Below are 16,550 nucleotides of genomic sequence, written 5' to 3'. Positions count from 1 at the left end.
CACTTGATGGTTTCTGCAACTGCACTTGGGGACATTTTCAAAGTTTTCCCAATTTTTCAGACTGACTGACCTTCATTTTTTAAAGTAATGATGGCCACTCATTTTTCTTTACTTTTTTCTAGCCATTAAACAAATTCTAACAGTCTATTCAGTAGGACTATCAGCTGTGTATCCACTTGACTTCTGCATTAACCCCTTCATGTCTATGCCATGTAAGGGCTTTAGGACCAGGCCTGAATTTTTAAATTTGCCCTTTGTCATTATAGGAGGTTATAACTATGGAACGCTTTAACATATCCAGGGTATTTTGAGATTGTTTTCTTGTCTTCAAATTAATAAAAAAAAATTGTTGATATTTTTTGTGTTTAGTTATGTTTTTCTCTTCAGGCAGATAGTCATAGCACTCAAGTAACTTTCTAATTAACATTTGCCAAATGTCTGCTTTATATTGGCATGGCTTTTTATGCATCCTCTCTCTTATCTAGGTTGTTAGGAGGTTCAGAATTTTCAGTTCAATTTTTCTCATTATTATGAAAATCCTTACACGTAACCTGCTAAGTTTTAAGTGACTTCGAGAGGCCTAGGTAACAATAAACCCCGTAATTTAGAATTTTTTTTCCGGCATTCACCATAAGGGTTTAGGAACAATTTTATTTTATTGTACGGATTGCTACAGATGTGGTGATACCAAATATGTAGTGTTTTTTGGTGATTTTTACTTTTGTTGTATTTGATTTTTAGGTGGGATGGGACTTCAGGGGACTTTTATAATTTTTTTTATAATTGCACCAGTGTGGGGCATGAATATGTGATCATTTGATCACTTGTTCATTGTAATATACTGCAATACTAATGTATTGTATCATATTGCATTCTGCATAGGCTGACATTAGCACTGTTAGATCATGCATTCAGCACAATCTAGCAGGCTTCTATTGAAGGCAGCTCTGGGATCAACAGAGGGTGCTGATCGTCTTGGTAATGCCATATAGATGCCGCGGTCACTATGACCACGGCGTCTATTGGTTTAACAGCTGGATAACATCCCAGGTGTTACATGCAGTGATCGCCCAGGCTCAGCTAGGTGCTAGTCGAAAGGCAGTACCCTCATCTATCAGAAATGTCCACTATACATTACATTCACATTTGTATGTCTGTATGCCAAACTCAAGTAATGTTTTACCAATCAATATTATTCTGGTCATGGTTTTCAAATTTGAAAACCATGAAAACTAAAAACTGTGATTAAAATCATTGTACACTAATCACATTGCTTCCCTGTTCTCTGTGTTTTGTAAGGATGCTGTCTATAGAGGTTTTTCTCTTAGTTAGCTTCATGCCATTCTTATGATTCTGATCTTTGTTTTCCTTGTATCCTGACTTTTGGCTTGTGTTCAGACTATTCTACTGTGATTTTGTATTGCGTTTGCTGTGTCTTTGTTGTGACCTGGCTCTGACAACTATTCTTATCTGTTTGTACTGTCTTATTTTTATTTCAGTGTTTTGCACTTTAGCACAGGGAGCTATTGTCAGCCAGCCAGTTGTCACTTATCTCTAGGGTTTGTGAAGCAATTAGTAATCCTTGGTAGTGGGCTAAGCATTAGGACCCACTGTCTTCTTTCTTGGTTAATCCTCAGAGCCCCTTACTTAATCTTGTACATTAAGCTCTTAACTAATGTTTAGTGGAATAACAAAGAAGCAAAATACTTACATCTATCCCATCCTAAGTCAGCAGTAAATTGTTTTTTTAGTTCCTCCGCATGTAAGCAGCACTCAAAGAACATGTCTGTGCATTCCTCCGCCTGCTGTACTTGTTTTCTTCTTTTAGTGCAAGAAAGTCCCATAGGACTTTCATGCAATCCAGCCAAACAACATGGTCTCAGATATTCTGGTGTTGCACTTGCTGCGGAGCAATAATACAGTAATAGCATTAATATATACAGTAAAATCTTGGATTGCTATTAAACCAGTCTTCAAGCATTTTACAAGACGAGCTTGCATTTTACAAAAAAATTTACTTTTTAGCATTATGTGAGCCCTCTACTGTACTGTGTCCCTCTCTCACAAAATTATATAACCCAATATTAAAGAAGAATAAAAAAATAAATGAGCTGGATGATGTACTATATATGACTATTTTTGGGTTGTGGAACGAATCTTCTACATATAGATTATTTCCAAAGGTAGAACTTGCTTTGCTGTATGAGTGGGTTTGTATTACGATCAATAGGCAGATATATCAATTTTTCTATGATAGGATTCTGTTATAAATTGTGGCAAAAAACGTAAATGCTGTGCATCACTTTTTATCAAGGTTTTAAGATACAATTATAACAAAGGGCAGTGGCTTTGTGGGTAGAGGGTGTGCTCCAAAAATGATACATATTTTGGAGCCTTTTCTGGTAGAGACTAAGTGTGCTCCAAAAATGATACATATTTTGGAGCCTTTTCTGGTAGAGACTAAGCCAACTAATAGGAACAGTAAGGTATTACTAGACAGTCTTAAATTGCTCCAGATTTATCATACAGCATTAGACGCTGTGAAAAATCTTGTGCAGCATAGAACTTTCTGATTGAAGGCAAGCGGCAAAGTATTGTAGTGGGTATGTGAAAAATGGACCATACAATGTCCGGATTTCACAGACTGACCACAATGTAGAGGATGGGACTCCATGTGTATCATGGAGATATACGATGCAAGGAGTCCAATAAACAGGGCTAAACTGTAATTTGGTCTTAGGCCTTTTGCACACAAACATTTTTTCCTCTGTCCTCAAACTAGGACTTGTAGTTTAGTTTTGGAATAGCATTTTTCAACCATTTTTTATCTCTTTTCTCATTCATCATCCACATGTCATCGGCTTTTGCAGATGCGCAGAAAAACAAACAGATGATGCATCATTGTGTTACCTACCAATAGATCCACACAATTGGATAATATATGGATGACGCCTGTGTTACATCAGTATTTTTTCACAGCCCCATAGACTTCCGTAGGAGTGTGGAGCCGCAAACACAGCCAAAAATAGGACCTTTCAGAGGGACACTAGGCTCATTTACAGGGGTTGTGAAATCGTCAGCTGTGTTTTTGAGCTCATAGAATTACATAGGGATGTAAGGTACACACAAGTGGTAGTGGACTGGAGTGCCTTTGGCCCACCAGTTAAATCTTATACAGTGACCCACCACTGCATAGATACATGCAAGTATTATCTGAAATCCAAATAAAAATTCCTATAACATAACTGACCTATAGCTTGCTTTCTAGCCCTTGCCTTCGATTATTATGGTCCTAGTGACCATAAAGTAGCCAACTGCAGGCAGTAGAAGAATGCTGCAAAGTGAATGTGCTCAGCAGCGTGAGTGAGAAGAATACTGGTTGGCTACACTTTGTAGTTCTCTGTCATCTCGGGCTCTCAATGCATGTATAGTAGCCACAAATAAACTGGGGAGTTTGCTAGACAATCTACCCATATTATTATAGGGTGGTTAAAATGCTGTATGTTGAATATTTGTATGATGTACTTTAGGGGTTCTGTACAACTCATGGAGGGCCTGAGAGCACAACAGACTAAGGGGCCCACTAGCGGATGCACGTGTTCACCTGTGGGCCAGTCTGAGCCTGCTCACAAATACAGGGGCTAGAAAACAAAACGCAAAAAGTTGGTGTGTAAGAGGTCTTACTTTGAGATACTTCTGCTAAATTTTCCACTTTTCCTTTTGCTGCCATTACTACAAAACTTCTGTAAAATACCATGTTTTTCCATTATTTGTGATAATCACAATACAACAAATACACAACAAAGCCAATATTATACTAAAAATTAAAATCCTTATGTATAGTCCAAAAAATGTACCTTTTTTTTGCTTTGCTTCCAACAGTTGTATTGAACGACGACTACGCCCATGTTTGCTTGAAGAGCAGCTCAAATCTGGAAGCATACCAGATATATATTTATCTATGTAGTTATTGTTCCAATCAATAGAAAAAAGATTGACAGACTGATGTATATAGACATCAAATATTCAAGAGATTTCATAATGTCTATCTACTTTATTAGAAATTTTTAAACATTATCCTTTTGTAATATCTGGTTAGCAAGGTGTTGGAGCTCAACCTCTGAATAACAAATCAGAAATATAGATGAAGGAATGGACAGCACTCAACGATCTTCTGTTTGAAACTTTTTCTTTTTTATTTGTGGAATTGAAAACACATACTCATATGTGGGACAAACAATGGAGGGACTGGAGGTGGGATGCCCACGGAAAGGCAACGGCCGTTTCGTGCACTATCGCGCTTCTTCCGGCCTTCCATATAAGTGATTAAAAACATTGGGGTAATTTATACTAAAAGGGCTTATGAAGCACACCTTCTCATATGGTAATGGACCCATCTTATAGGTGATATGTACTGTCCCATACTTTTCACTTTCCCAATCACAGTGAACTCATGTTAAATGCAAGCTACCATTGGCTAAACTCACCCAAGTTCATCATTGCTCCACCTTCACAAACGTGGCATCCTCACTATAGGGCAAAACCTTCAGGGTGCAGTGCACGCTCGTCAGGGCCCCGAACTCCAGCTCCACCACCTCACGGCATCCCACGTGAGGCGCGTCACATGACTGGGTCTCCGCCTCCTGTCTTCCTTGATCACATGACGCATCGCCATAGCAACGGACCAAGCAGCATTATCTAGCAGAGACTGGGAATAGCTAAGAACCTATTAGGCAGCGGGCAGACTATTTGAGCTATATGGGCGATACAAAGCCTTTTTCTATATGGACTGAATATGGGCCCCTATGTGTGAGTATCATGTACGTCTATGATCTATAACTTTTCTTTTGCAAAATAACACTTTCCAATTAGTATATATGAACCCCAATCAAAAATATAAAAACAAAAAGGTAACGTACATATGTATACCTTGTAAACAATCACTTTTTTCTTTTTACACAGTGCTTACATGATTCTAGATCAAATTTACACTTATTAGGCATACACTTAGATATGCTATGTTGGGTACTATAAAAAGATACCCAGATCTATTTTGTAATTTAGGCCCACTGGCCCCATAGCATTTGATCGAAGGATCGACTTACTTTCAGCCTTCAGTAACAAACGCTGTCTACCCCCCCCCCCCTCCCGCCTCTTTCAGGAGTTTGTACGATCTCTATTCTGGCAAATTTTAATATTCCAACATTCCCTCCATGTGACTCTCTAATGTTGTATTAGACGTGGGGCTCCTACACCAGTTTCAATGGACATGAGCTGTTATTTTATTCTCAAATGCAAACTTATCTTATGGTTTTACACACATAAATTCTGTGGCAGTCACATATTAATACGTACACTACAAAACTGGTCTAACAGTTAATAAAATGTTTAACCTGTACTTCTAGGCCCTCAAACGTAACAATCTTTGCACTTAAATTGTATGGACCGCATATACATCGACCACATTTGAAGTTCCCCTTTTGGGAACCTTGTTCCAATCAGTTCTTTTTCTTAGAGCTAAGGGAGCTTTTGACCAATTCTGATCTTATGGTTCTTCTTCAACGGAAACTAACGAGTGGACCTCCATCCGCTATTGACGCTAGATCCTTATCATTTTCTATAAGATGCCAATTATCCCTTATTGCTTTTCTTATCACGTCTGCCATAGGGGAGAATTCAAAGGTAAAGGAAAATTTTTCCTGTCTTTGTTGGTACCTAACATAGCGTATCTAAGTGTATGCCTAATAAGTGTAAATTTAATCTAGAATCATGTAAGCACTATGTAAAAAGAAAAAGTGATTGTTTACAAGGTATACATATGTACTTTACCTTTTTGTTTTTATATTTTTGATTGGGGTTCATATATACTAATTGGAAAGCGTTATTTTGCAAAAGAAAAGTAATAGATCATAGACATACATGATACTCACACATAGTGGCTCATATTCACTTCCATATAGAAAAAGGCTTTGTATTGCCCATATAGCTCAAATAGTCTGCCCGCTGCCTAATAGGTTCTGAGCTATTCCCAGTCTCTGCTAGATAATGACGCTTGGTCCGTTGCTACAGCGATGCATCATGTGATCAAGTAAGACGGGAGGCGTAGACCTAGTTATGTGACGCGACTTACGTGGGATGCCGTGAGGAGGTGGAGCCTCCCTTTGGGTCCCAGACAAGTGTGCACTGCGCCCCGGAGATTTTGCCCTATAGTGAGGACCCAACGTTTTTGCAGGTGGAGCGACAATGAACTTGGGTGAGTTTAGCCAATGGTGGCTTTCATTTAACATGGGTTCACTGGGAAAGTGAAAAGTACGTGACAGTACACATCACCTATAACAGTGGTGGCAAACGTATGGCACGGGTGCCAAAGATGGCACTCAGAGCCATTTTTGTGGGCACTCAGACCATCACCCAGGACAGAATTCACCATATAGTACCAAATCCAACAAATCTTCCTGCGGTCCCAGGCAACTTAAGAGATGCTGCTCTCAGCGCTAATTTAAAGTGCCATTTCATTGTCTGTTTGGAACTGTGGGAAAAGTGAGAAGGTTTTGATAGAACTGCATTACCTTTGGAGGTTCTCCTGCTGGATCCACCATTCCTTCTTAGAGAGACACTGAAGAGAAGCTACAACGAGAGTCTGAATTTGCCTTCATTCTTTAAACTGTATTGGTTGCCTCAAGGGGCCGATATGATTGAAAGATGTGGAAGAACAAGTAGCAATAAGTTACTGCTAAAAATGCCATGTTGGCACTTCACAGTAAATAAGTGGATTTTGGTTGTAGTTTGGGCACTCGGTCTCTAAAAGGTTCGCCATCACTGACCTATAAGATGGGTCCATTACCATGTGAGAAGGTGTGCTTCATTAGCCCTTTTAGTATAAATTACCCCAATGTTTTTAATCACTTATATGGAGGCCGGAAGAAGTGCTGTAGTGCACGAAATGGCCGTTGCCTTTCCATGGGCATTCCACCTCCACTCCCTCCCTTGTTCGTCCCACATGTGAGTATGTGTTGTTCATTCCACAAATAAAGAAGAAAAAGTTTCAAACAGAAGATCGGTGAGTGCTGTCCATTCCTTCATCTATATTTCTGACGTGCTGGATTGTGCTTCTTGGATTTGAGCACCACTGAATTGTCTTTAGTGTTTAACCTGCAAAATAAAACATCCTGGACCATTTTGTATTCTCAGTGCAAAAACATTTTACACTCCTAAGACTTTTTTAGGAGTTTGTACATGGTGATAATAGGTGGTGCCGTAATCGCTGATTTATGTTCTGTCTGAACAACAAATGTTGAATTCCTTACCCTGAATTTGCATACACTTTTTAATATTATAATACTTTTCCCATCCCCTTCCAGACCAATTTACTATAATTGATTTCATGGTCAACTGCAGCCTTCTCCTGCCAGTTTTTACCATTACTATTTGTTCCTCACCATCTGTTCTACTCTAAATTATTGTGCTGTGTAACACAGGCTCTTTCCATTACGTGGATTACCTGTCATTTTGAAGGATAGTTCACAGTACAGCATGTTAACTATCGTAAATGAGTATTTTAGCATAGACTTTATCTTTAGTATTTTTGAACTGAAAAGACATCTACCATGGGGATCAAGGATTATAAACCAAGCACATTGACATACTGGTGTGTGCCCCTTCTTCCCGGATCTCTTTATTCTTATGTCCTGGATTTTGCAAAATAATGCTTTCAAAATTATGCAAATGAGCCTGAGGGGCTCCAGGCTCCATAGATGTTAATGGAGTTTGGAGACCCCAAGGCTTATCTGCATAATTTTAAAGCTTTTATCTTAAAAACAAGGGAATAAGAAACTTAAAGTAGAGCAGATCCTACCAGAGGGGGCACATACCAGTATGTCAGTGTGCTTGATTTACAATCCTTGATCCTGGTGGTAGATGTCCTTTAATTCACTGAAAATTTTCATGTGATTATAATGAATGGAATATCTAATTATGTAATGTCCCTAAAAAAATCTATTGAGCATTCATGGTTTTTCAATGGACCGAGATTGCATGTAAAGATACATTTACATAATTCAGCATCAAAGTGTGCATATAGTTAATGCATAACTCCAATGTCATAAGGATTTTTTACCAAATTATAATATGTGATACCCACTCTAGAACAATTAGAAAAGCACGATCCAGCTTCAGATTGCAGTGTAGTAAAATCTTTAAGGTTTATACAGCTGTATAAATAAACCTTGAAGATTTTACTACACTGCAATCTGAAGCTGGATCGTGCTTTTCTAAATCTTCTCATGGTGCATTTGGGCGAAGGTTGGATCCATGCTGCTGCAGTCGTTTAAGTTCCAATCACGGTGTCCAGGTGAGCTGACTTTTCCTTATCTCTTTTGCACTCCATATTGTGCAGCCCACCCATTAAGAACCAGTCCAGCTCTGATCCAACGTCTGCCCCCCACAGGAGTTGTTTCCCCTATGACTGGGGCTCTTACAGATGAAAACCAGAATTTTAAAAAAATGTAAATTAAAAAAAAATGAAAATGTCCCCCAAGCACCTTTTATGACCTCATGGGGCATATATAAAATTAAAACATACATACACATATTACATATAAATTTAATATTAAATATAAACATTAATATTGACCAATAAAATAAAACAAATCCCACTATACACTTTAAATAACATCGCCATAGTCACCCTGTTTGCCCCAGACTATACATATTATATATAAAAACGAGCGTCACACACTAGGGAATTAATTTATAATGATCATTTTAAGTTAACTACAACTGAAAAAATATATACTATACATTATAAAAAATATATATTTCTCTCCAGTTTCTTCAATTTTACAATTTTAACCCCCCCCCCCCAAAAAAAAACTAAAATACTAAAAGAACTAAAAACAGTTTTTCATACGTACCTTTTCTGGCTGGAGTTTGTATATCTAAATTGGTTGTAAAATCTAGGCCAGCATCTTGAAATACACCTAAAGGGTTAGCTCCACCTCCAGCTGTGCATCCAATGTCATTTTGTTGTATATCATCCCATATCTAGATTTAACAAAATACATGTTACAGAAAATACTTCTGTTGCCTAAAAGGCATTTAGCCATAGATTATTATGGTGGTTGATAAAAAAAAATCTTCATTTAACAGGACAGATTGCAATCTGAACATACATGACAAATTTTTAGGCAGGGTCAGCTTGGATTATTGGGACAGCATAGACATTTATAGTGAGGTGAGCGAAGTCTAAGTGGCACCCAGTTTTGTGGCTTGGACATGCTGCCCTTGGTACCACCAGGTTGCTCCACAGGCGCAACCGGCAGGAGGCACAGGAAGAGGCGGGGAATTTATCTGGGAATGTGGTCGGCAGAGGCAGGCAGGAAGGCAGAGGCTTGAAACTGAGTACCTGTCCTTGAGCTGAGTAGAACAGGTATGTTAAGGCGTGGAGAAGCTTTGCTCTCCCCTAGGGATGCTTCTACCAAGAACCCTAGGTGCGTGCATTTCCCGGACGCTAAGAATGGACTTGACAAGACAGAAGAAAATGCTCCGGGCTGGCACAATAAAGGCAGAGGTTCTCTGGTCGTCCACCTGCATGGGCTCCGTGGGTAGACATCGGACCCTGACTTGCGCTTGTTCAGCTTGCTGCTCCTCCAAGTGTTCAGAGAAACGGATGTCAATCCGAGTGGCCAGAGCGATCAGGGCGCTCAGGGAAGATGGCAGGTCCCGTGCAGACAAGGCATCTTTGATCCAACTAGACAGTCCTTTTTTAAAGATAGCGAGCAAGGCCGCCTCATTCCAGTCCAACTTGGAAGCTAAAGTACAGAATCGAACCACGTAGTCAGCAACTGAGAAGTCCCCTTTGGGTAGATTCAGTAGGGTGGTCTCACCGGAAGAAACCTGGGCTGGTTCCTCGAAGACTGAGCGGAATTCAGCGAGATAAGAGGAGATGTTAGCTGTTACTGGGTTGTTCCTGTCCCAGAGTGGGGTGGCCCATACTAAGGCTTTCCCGGAGAGGAGGTTGATCATGAAAGCCACCTTAGATCGTTCATAGATACACTGTGAAGCGTCAGCTTGATGTGTAGAGAGTGCTGTGTGATGAACCCCTTACACAACTTGGGGTCTCAGTTATACTTGGAGGGCATGGACAGACGCAGTCTGGGTTCTTCAGAAGATGATGAAGCTGTGGTAGTGGAGAGTGGCACAGGAGCCAGACGCTCTTGCTACTTCTGCTGGGTCGCCAATACCTGCTGCATGATGGCCGTGACACTTTTTTTTTTGTATTACTGTTTTAAATTCACAAATATCGAGCATAGGAGAGACAATATTCAGGAGTGAATATACACAGGAACATAGTCATAAATGTGCGAACATTATATCTATTTTCACTACAGACCTTGTCTTGGGTGAGTCTGGATTGGTTGTTTATGACAAATACTCCTTTGTCTACAGCCACTAAGCCCACATGGGCTCCTTTATCGCCAGTCAACTGAAGTTCTACAGTTTCTTGAGGTCTGTAAAAATATGTCTGCCTACCACGTTGATTTATTTTTAACTGTAGAGACAAAAAACAAACAAGCAAAGCATTAACTTATACAGATGTCATTAAAGGTATGAAATGAAATCTACTCCATCTGGGGGATGGTGCAGTGATTGATTACTTCTGCCTCTCAGGGATAACACAGTGATTACATCATTCTCTCAAGCAGTGCATAACTAATGTGAGAGTAAAAGTGCCAAGTCAGACAGAGTAGCGGCATTATCATAATTTTATAATTAACCACTCAGCTCAGAGATTCAACAAGATATGATCCTGCATCAGTGTAGCTACAACATTCTCAAGGTATGTTTGGTTCATACTGCATCAAATCAAATACTCTTGCTCAATTAAAACCTTTAGCATAATTTTAAAAGTTGATTTTTAAGTACATTTTTTAGAAGGACATCATGGATAACAAGTATAAGATTACCAGAGTTACAGTGCCTGGATCTATAAGTGTTTATCATGCCTGATAGTGATGGTAGGTATTCTTTAAAAGAAAACACACAAAGATTTGGTTGAAACTTCAGTGGGCAATTTTTGCCTGTATTGCCAGTGTTTCCGGCCACAGGTACCATTACTCCTGTTCAGAGAATCAGTTATATTATCCTATTTATTGTTATTGCCATCCGAACCCCCATAAAAATTTTGCATGTAAAGGCCAGGTTTATCAGTACAGCTGTTACATTGATAAGTCGTGTCCTTTCTAAAACGCATTATGTAAAAAACTGGTTTAATCCTTCTTGATGACCAAATAAGAGGGTCTTGATCTCCACCTCTTGAAAGCAGAATTATCACTTTGATCAGTGCTCCCAGATGTGTAGACGGATCATGGAGAAGGAGAACTATGACCAGGTCCAATCTGGTGTAGTTTTGAGTAAAAATGTGTGAATATTCAGCAGAAAGGGGACTTTATACTTTGTGGGTTCCATTAAGGTCGATATTATACTATGCTTGTGGGTGGGGCAAGGGGTGCAATTTAGAAAAAATGGGGAGGGTCATTTGTTCCCTTTTTCTCTTGCCTAAAAGCTGGGAGGTATGCTAAAAGAATTGGCCTAATTTTGTCAAATGATGGGTCACTTTGAGGTGGGCACTGTGAATTGTCTCTGTAGTGTAAAAATTTCAGAATGGCCCTTAAAATGTTAGCGAGGCATTACTGTGCAGTAATTTTGAGTGATGTAGAAAATATCAGAACTCCAATACTGCCTTATCTCAGTTTTTTTTACAATGCACATTTGTAGCACAAGACTTATCCACTTAGCAAATGATGATTTTGGGTTTTGTGCCAAAATCTGTTGGGCATACAAATGTGTTTGTGCCACCATTAAATTTACAAGATGCTCAGAGAAAAAGTCTTCTGACAAATTAAGGAATTTGAGGTTCATAATTATTAGGGGGTGGGATCCTCAGTGTCAGAGGCAAGGAAGACATATGCCTCTTTGGCAGAAAAGGACCTTTTGGCTAAATGGATCATTTTTTATTGGGAGGTTGTGTGTAAATGTTGTGCTTCAATACATGTAAAAACTTTATTAACAAGGTTGTGTATGTTGTGATTCAACATGTGTACGGGAACCAATAATTCTGTAGTTTTATTTTATATTCAAAAAAAAAACTTGTGTACTTTCAAAACACTGTGTTAGAAAAAGTTACTACAGTAAGAAAAAAAAAATAATGCTTATCTTGATTCAACCAGTGAGTCTGTACAGACCAACAGATCGGATCGGTCAGGATGGTTGCACAATGACAACTCCGCCGCTGAACAGAAGAAGGTGAAAGAAGGTGAAAGGTTCTTACAAGCACTGATCACTGCCTTCTCTGCTGCACAGACGCTAATACGGTGTTTTTTAACTATATCACTGCTGCAATCGGTTGGTCTGAATTGACTAGCTGACCCCCTCGGTACATGAGGGAAGATGGCCTGCTGTCAGGGACAACAACCATCTCCCCTTGATTATTGTTTCTGTAGACACAATGATCATTACAATGCAGGACTTAAAGGGGTTGGCCACTTTTGAACATAAATTGCCTATGTGCTTTTAATGCCTTAATAATAATAATCCCTGAATGCTCACCAATTCATTCATCGCCCCTGATGCTTCCTTTATTGCTGTGTCTAAACTTCTGTGCACTCTGCATAGACATGTAAATGGTAAATTGGAGGAACCTGCAGCAGGAGATGATGACTCATCCTGCTGCTCCCCCTCCACCTCCCTGTGTCAGTGAGATAGACTGAGAGATAAAACACACACTGGAGGCTGCCATGACAGATGGACTGACTACAGGAGAAAGAGGAAGTTGTGTGAATGTAGAGCCTGCAGCAGGAGATGATGACTCATCCTACTGCTCCCCCTCCACCTCCCTATGTGTGTGTGTGTGTGTGTGTGTGTATGTATGTCAGTGAGACAGACTAAGAGATAAAAGACACACTGGAGGCTGCCATGACAGATGGACTGACTACAGGAGAAAGAGGAAGTTGTGTAAAGGTGCAATGTGCAGAATGTGGATGTAGAACCTGCAGCAGGAGATGATGACTCATCCTGCTGCTACACCTCCACCTCCCTGTGTATGTCAGTGAGATGGACAGAGGGAAAAAATACACACTGGAGGCTGCCATGACAGATAGACTGACTACAGGAGAAAGAGGAAGTTGTGTGAATGTAGAGCCTGCAGCAGGAGATGATGACTCATCCTACTGCTCCCCCTCCCACCTCCCTGAGTGTGTCAGTGAGATGGACAGAGGGAAAAAATACACACTGGAGGCTGCCATGACAGATAGACTGACTACAGGAGAAAGAGGAAGTTGTGTGAATGTAGAGCCTGCAGCAGGAGATGATGACTCATCCTACTGCTCCCCCTCCCACCTCCCTGAGTGTGTCAGTGAGATGGACAGAGGGAAAAAATACACAATGGAGGCTGCCATGACAGATTGACTGACTACAGGAGAAAGAGGAAGTTGTGTGAATGTAGAACCTGCAGCAGGAGATGATAACTCATCCTGCTGCTCCCCCTCCACCTCCCTATGTGTGTGTGTGTGTGTCAGTGAGATAGACTGAGAGATAAAACACACACTGGAGGCTGCCATGACAGATGGACTGACTACAGGAGAAAGAGGAAGTTGTGTAGAGATGCAATGTGCAGAATGTGGATGTAGAACCTGCAGCAGGAGATGATGACTTATCCTGCTGCTCCCCCTCCACCTCCCTGTGTGTGTCAGTGAGATGGACAGAGGGAAAAAACACACACTGGAGGCTGCCATGACAGATGGACTGAAGGAGTGAGAAACAGGAAGTTGTGTACAGAAGCAAAGTGCAGCATGTGGATAACAGGAAAAGGCTGAGGCTCTCAGAGGAAGCAAGGGTACAGGTACATGCAGAGACCTGTCTAATGGAACAGATTGATTGAAAAGTGCCCAATGCCTTTAATATTACTGCATGGTGCGGGAAGTCACCTCCTGCAATGCAGTACTGTTAGTCCAATGTCGGAAAGTGGTTAATGGGACTTCAAATTTAGATTCAAATTCTTCAAATTCCAGATTAATTACTTCTTTTAATGCTCGGAAAATGACAACTGGGTTGGAACACCTAGAGCACCTTTAACCTCTGTGACATAATTTTTTTTTATTTTATATTTTTATTATTTCTTTTTTTAATGTTATGTCATCATTTCAATTACTTTCCCCAGTCCATTGTGGGCAGGACAACTGCCCTGTGAATTCCACCATTTTACAACCATTTTTGGGTGTAAAAATCCGGGTCCAATGACTTCAATGGGGTTCGTGTTCGGCTTAAAGTTCGGTCCGAAATCAGGGCCTTGAACCGAATTTTGTTGCAAAATACAGATGGGCCCTTTGAAACTAAATTTTGATGAACCTACACATCACTAGTAGACATGCTTTCCAATCCTAAATAGCTGCCTTCTTGTTAGTTTACATGAACTTTACCAAGATGTTACTTACAATGCCTTTGCAGGTTCTTTTCATGTGGAGTAGGGCAGAGTCAGACACTAATTCTAGAAATTTTTCGTCATGGAACACATAGTAATAAGCCACAATCCTGAATGACGGCAGCATGTCTGGTGTCACATCAAACTTTAGTGCAGTAATTATTTCTGATCTGCTTCTTTTCTGATATATTGTTTTCAATATTTTTCCTTGACTCATAACCTAAGAAATTAAAAAGAAATAAAAATATTTGAAATTAAAAGCATCCCTATAAAGACTTGGCTCCCACTTCTGAGGAAAATTGTACTGTATGTACCGTGTATATACTGTGTGTACGATCATGAGAGCAGACATGCCGTGGCAGTGTTAGTCTAACCTTATAAATAGAATTTCTTAAATAGCAGTATTCTTTATAAGCTAACCATGTTTCTACATTGTTCAGTATGAAGGTAGGCACTGTGCTGCAGTTCTTGAGGGTTATTTATCATACATCAGCCCGATACTAAGAGGTCTAAAAAACTGGCGTAGAAGCAATGATAAATCTTGTATACAAATAGAAAATAGGCACCACTCCCAAAAGTCCAACATAATGTGATTAGTGGTCCTTTTTATTCCAAAATGTCATAAAAAGAGATGTTTCAGCTCAACAGGAGCCCTTTTCAAGTCAACTGATAAGTGTGGGAGACTAAAAAAAATTGTCCCATGATTCTCACATGATTACAGAGTCCCCCCAAACTATATCACATTGGTCAAAACTATATCACATTGGTCCTATACAAAATTACAGAATGGAAGAGAGAAAACCAGCAGATTATCAACGATAGTTACATTTACTCAGCTCTATAGGCCGATTAATTTTGGGTTAAGTGTATCCAAAGTGTAAATCCACTATAACTCTATTTTCTTAAGAATACGTTTCCTGTCACCATCTCTATGTAATGGAGGTATGTGATCTATTAATTGAAAACACAAATATATATTATAGCAAGCGAAAAAGGTTTGTGGAACAGCACTGTGGCAACCAGGATTATGATCCAATGTGGGTGCAGGCTTCAAAGGATCTGACTCAGGGTCCTGTTAATCCAATATCCAAGATTTGGAAGCAGCACTACATAGTGCTCCCAGTCTTTTTTCGTACAAAAGACCTAAAAATCTGAGGGATAATATAGTTAAGGGCGATTTTAGCCCTACTGACAAAAAAGCAACCTGGCGTCCAGTTGGGCTGTTATCTTTGCATGAGCTGCAAGAATTGCAGCTACATGCTGAAGGGAGATTCGTTCACTAATCCAATGACTGTCAGGAAGTATATTATTAAACATCATCTGACATGCAGGTCTGACTACGTTATTTATGTTTTGATTTGCCACTGCCCCAAAATTTATGTAGGGGAGACTACTACAGAGTTCAGACTGAGGCTACACAACCATCTGTCCTAAATTAGTTCTGAATTTACTAAATTTACTAGTCCTAAATTTACTTCTAAATTAGATTTTGATGGACTCATGTCTTTAAATGAATTTTTCTTGTCTCTTTCCCTTTTTTTAGATCACAATTTACATGAAGCTTTTTGACAATCAACCCCGAGCGCTTACCGTCAGCCACCAATCTTATACTATCCAATCCGGACTGCATAATCTGTTGCTTATTGTATTTTTTTGGAGATTCTCCTCCTATTTTCAGCAAATGCAGTCTATGTGAATGCCACTATCGTATATTGCACCTAACTTGACAGTTCTCATTCAGGGAGATATCGACTAATGGGACCATAGTACCGATGAATCCAGGTGGATGCATGGGTCCATCTGGCAGACAAAGTGTTACACACAGAGGCTCATTGAGCTAGGTGTGTAAATGGTAATTCTGGATCAGTGGACTATACCCATTATAATGTTTTTGGACATCTCCCCATCGTACTTACCTAAGCACGGGCTGTATGTACGCATGCCCACTTCCAAGATGGCCCCAGACCCGTCTGATGGATCTTGCTAGAGTTGGGCCAATATCTGAGTGTTAGACGGTGCTGAGTGATATGGAGGATTGCAGCAGTACAGTCCTGCAACGCGATCACAGGGTCTC

General features: G+C 39.9%; 1 protein-coding gene across 4 annotated transcripts in view; it reads right to left on the bottom strand.

The window, feature by feature from the left end:
* The window catches only part of LOC140070990 (complement C3-like), a 101,866-nt gene that overhangs the window by 53,743 nt on the left and 31,573 nt on the right, over nt 1–16,550 (bottom strand). For all 4 annotated transcript variants that reach the window (XR_011849027.1, XM_072118174.1, XM_072118182.1 and 1 more), the window contains exons 13-17: nt 14,490–14,696; nt 10,391–10,549; nt 8,913–9,042; nt 3,858–3,932; nt 1,712–1,903 (exon numbers count right to left, since the gene is read on the bottom strand). Coding sequence is in view for 3 of the 4 variants with exons in the window: in XM_072118174.1 (XP_071974275.1) it covers nt 1,712–1,903; nt 3,858–3,932; nt 8,913–9,042; nt 10,391–10,549; nt 14,490–14,696 (763 nt within the window). In the remaining variant the exon portion in view is untranslated. The remainder of the gene's footprint in view (nt 1–1,711; nt 1,904–3,857; nt 3,933–8,912; nt 9,043–10,390; nt 10,550–14,489; nt 14,697–16,550) is intronic.

Source organism: Engystomops pustulosus, chromosome 1 (genome assembly GCF_040894005.1).
Source record: "Engystomops pustulosus chromosome 1, aEngPut4.maternal, whole genome shotgun sequence".
Lineage (NCBI taxonomy): Eukaryota > Metazoa > Chordata > Amphibia > Anura > Leptodactylidae > Engystomops > Engystomops pustulosus.
This window is presented reverse-complemented; position numbering and strand designations above follow the sequence as displayed.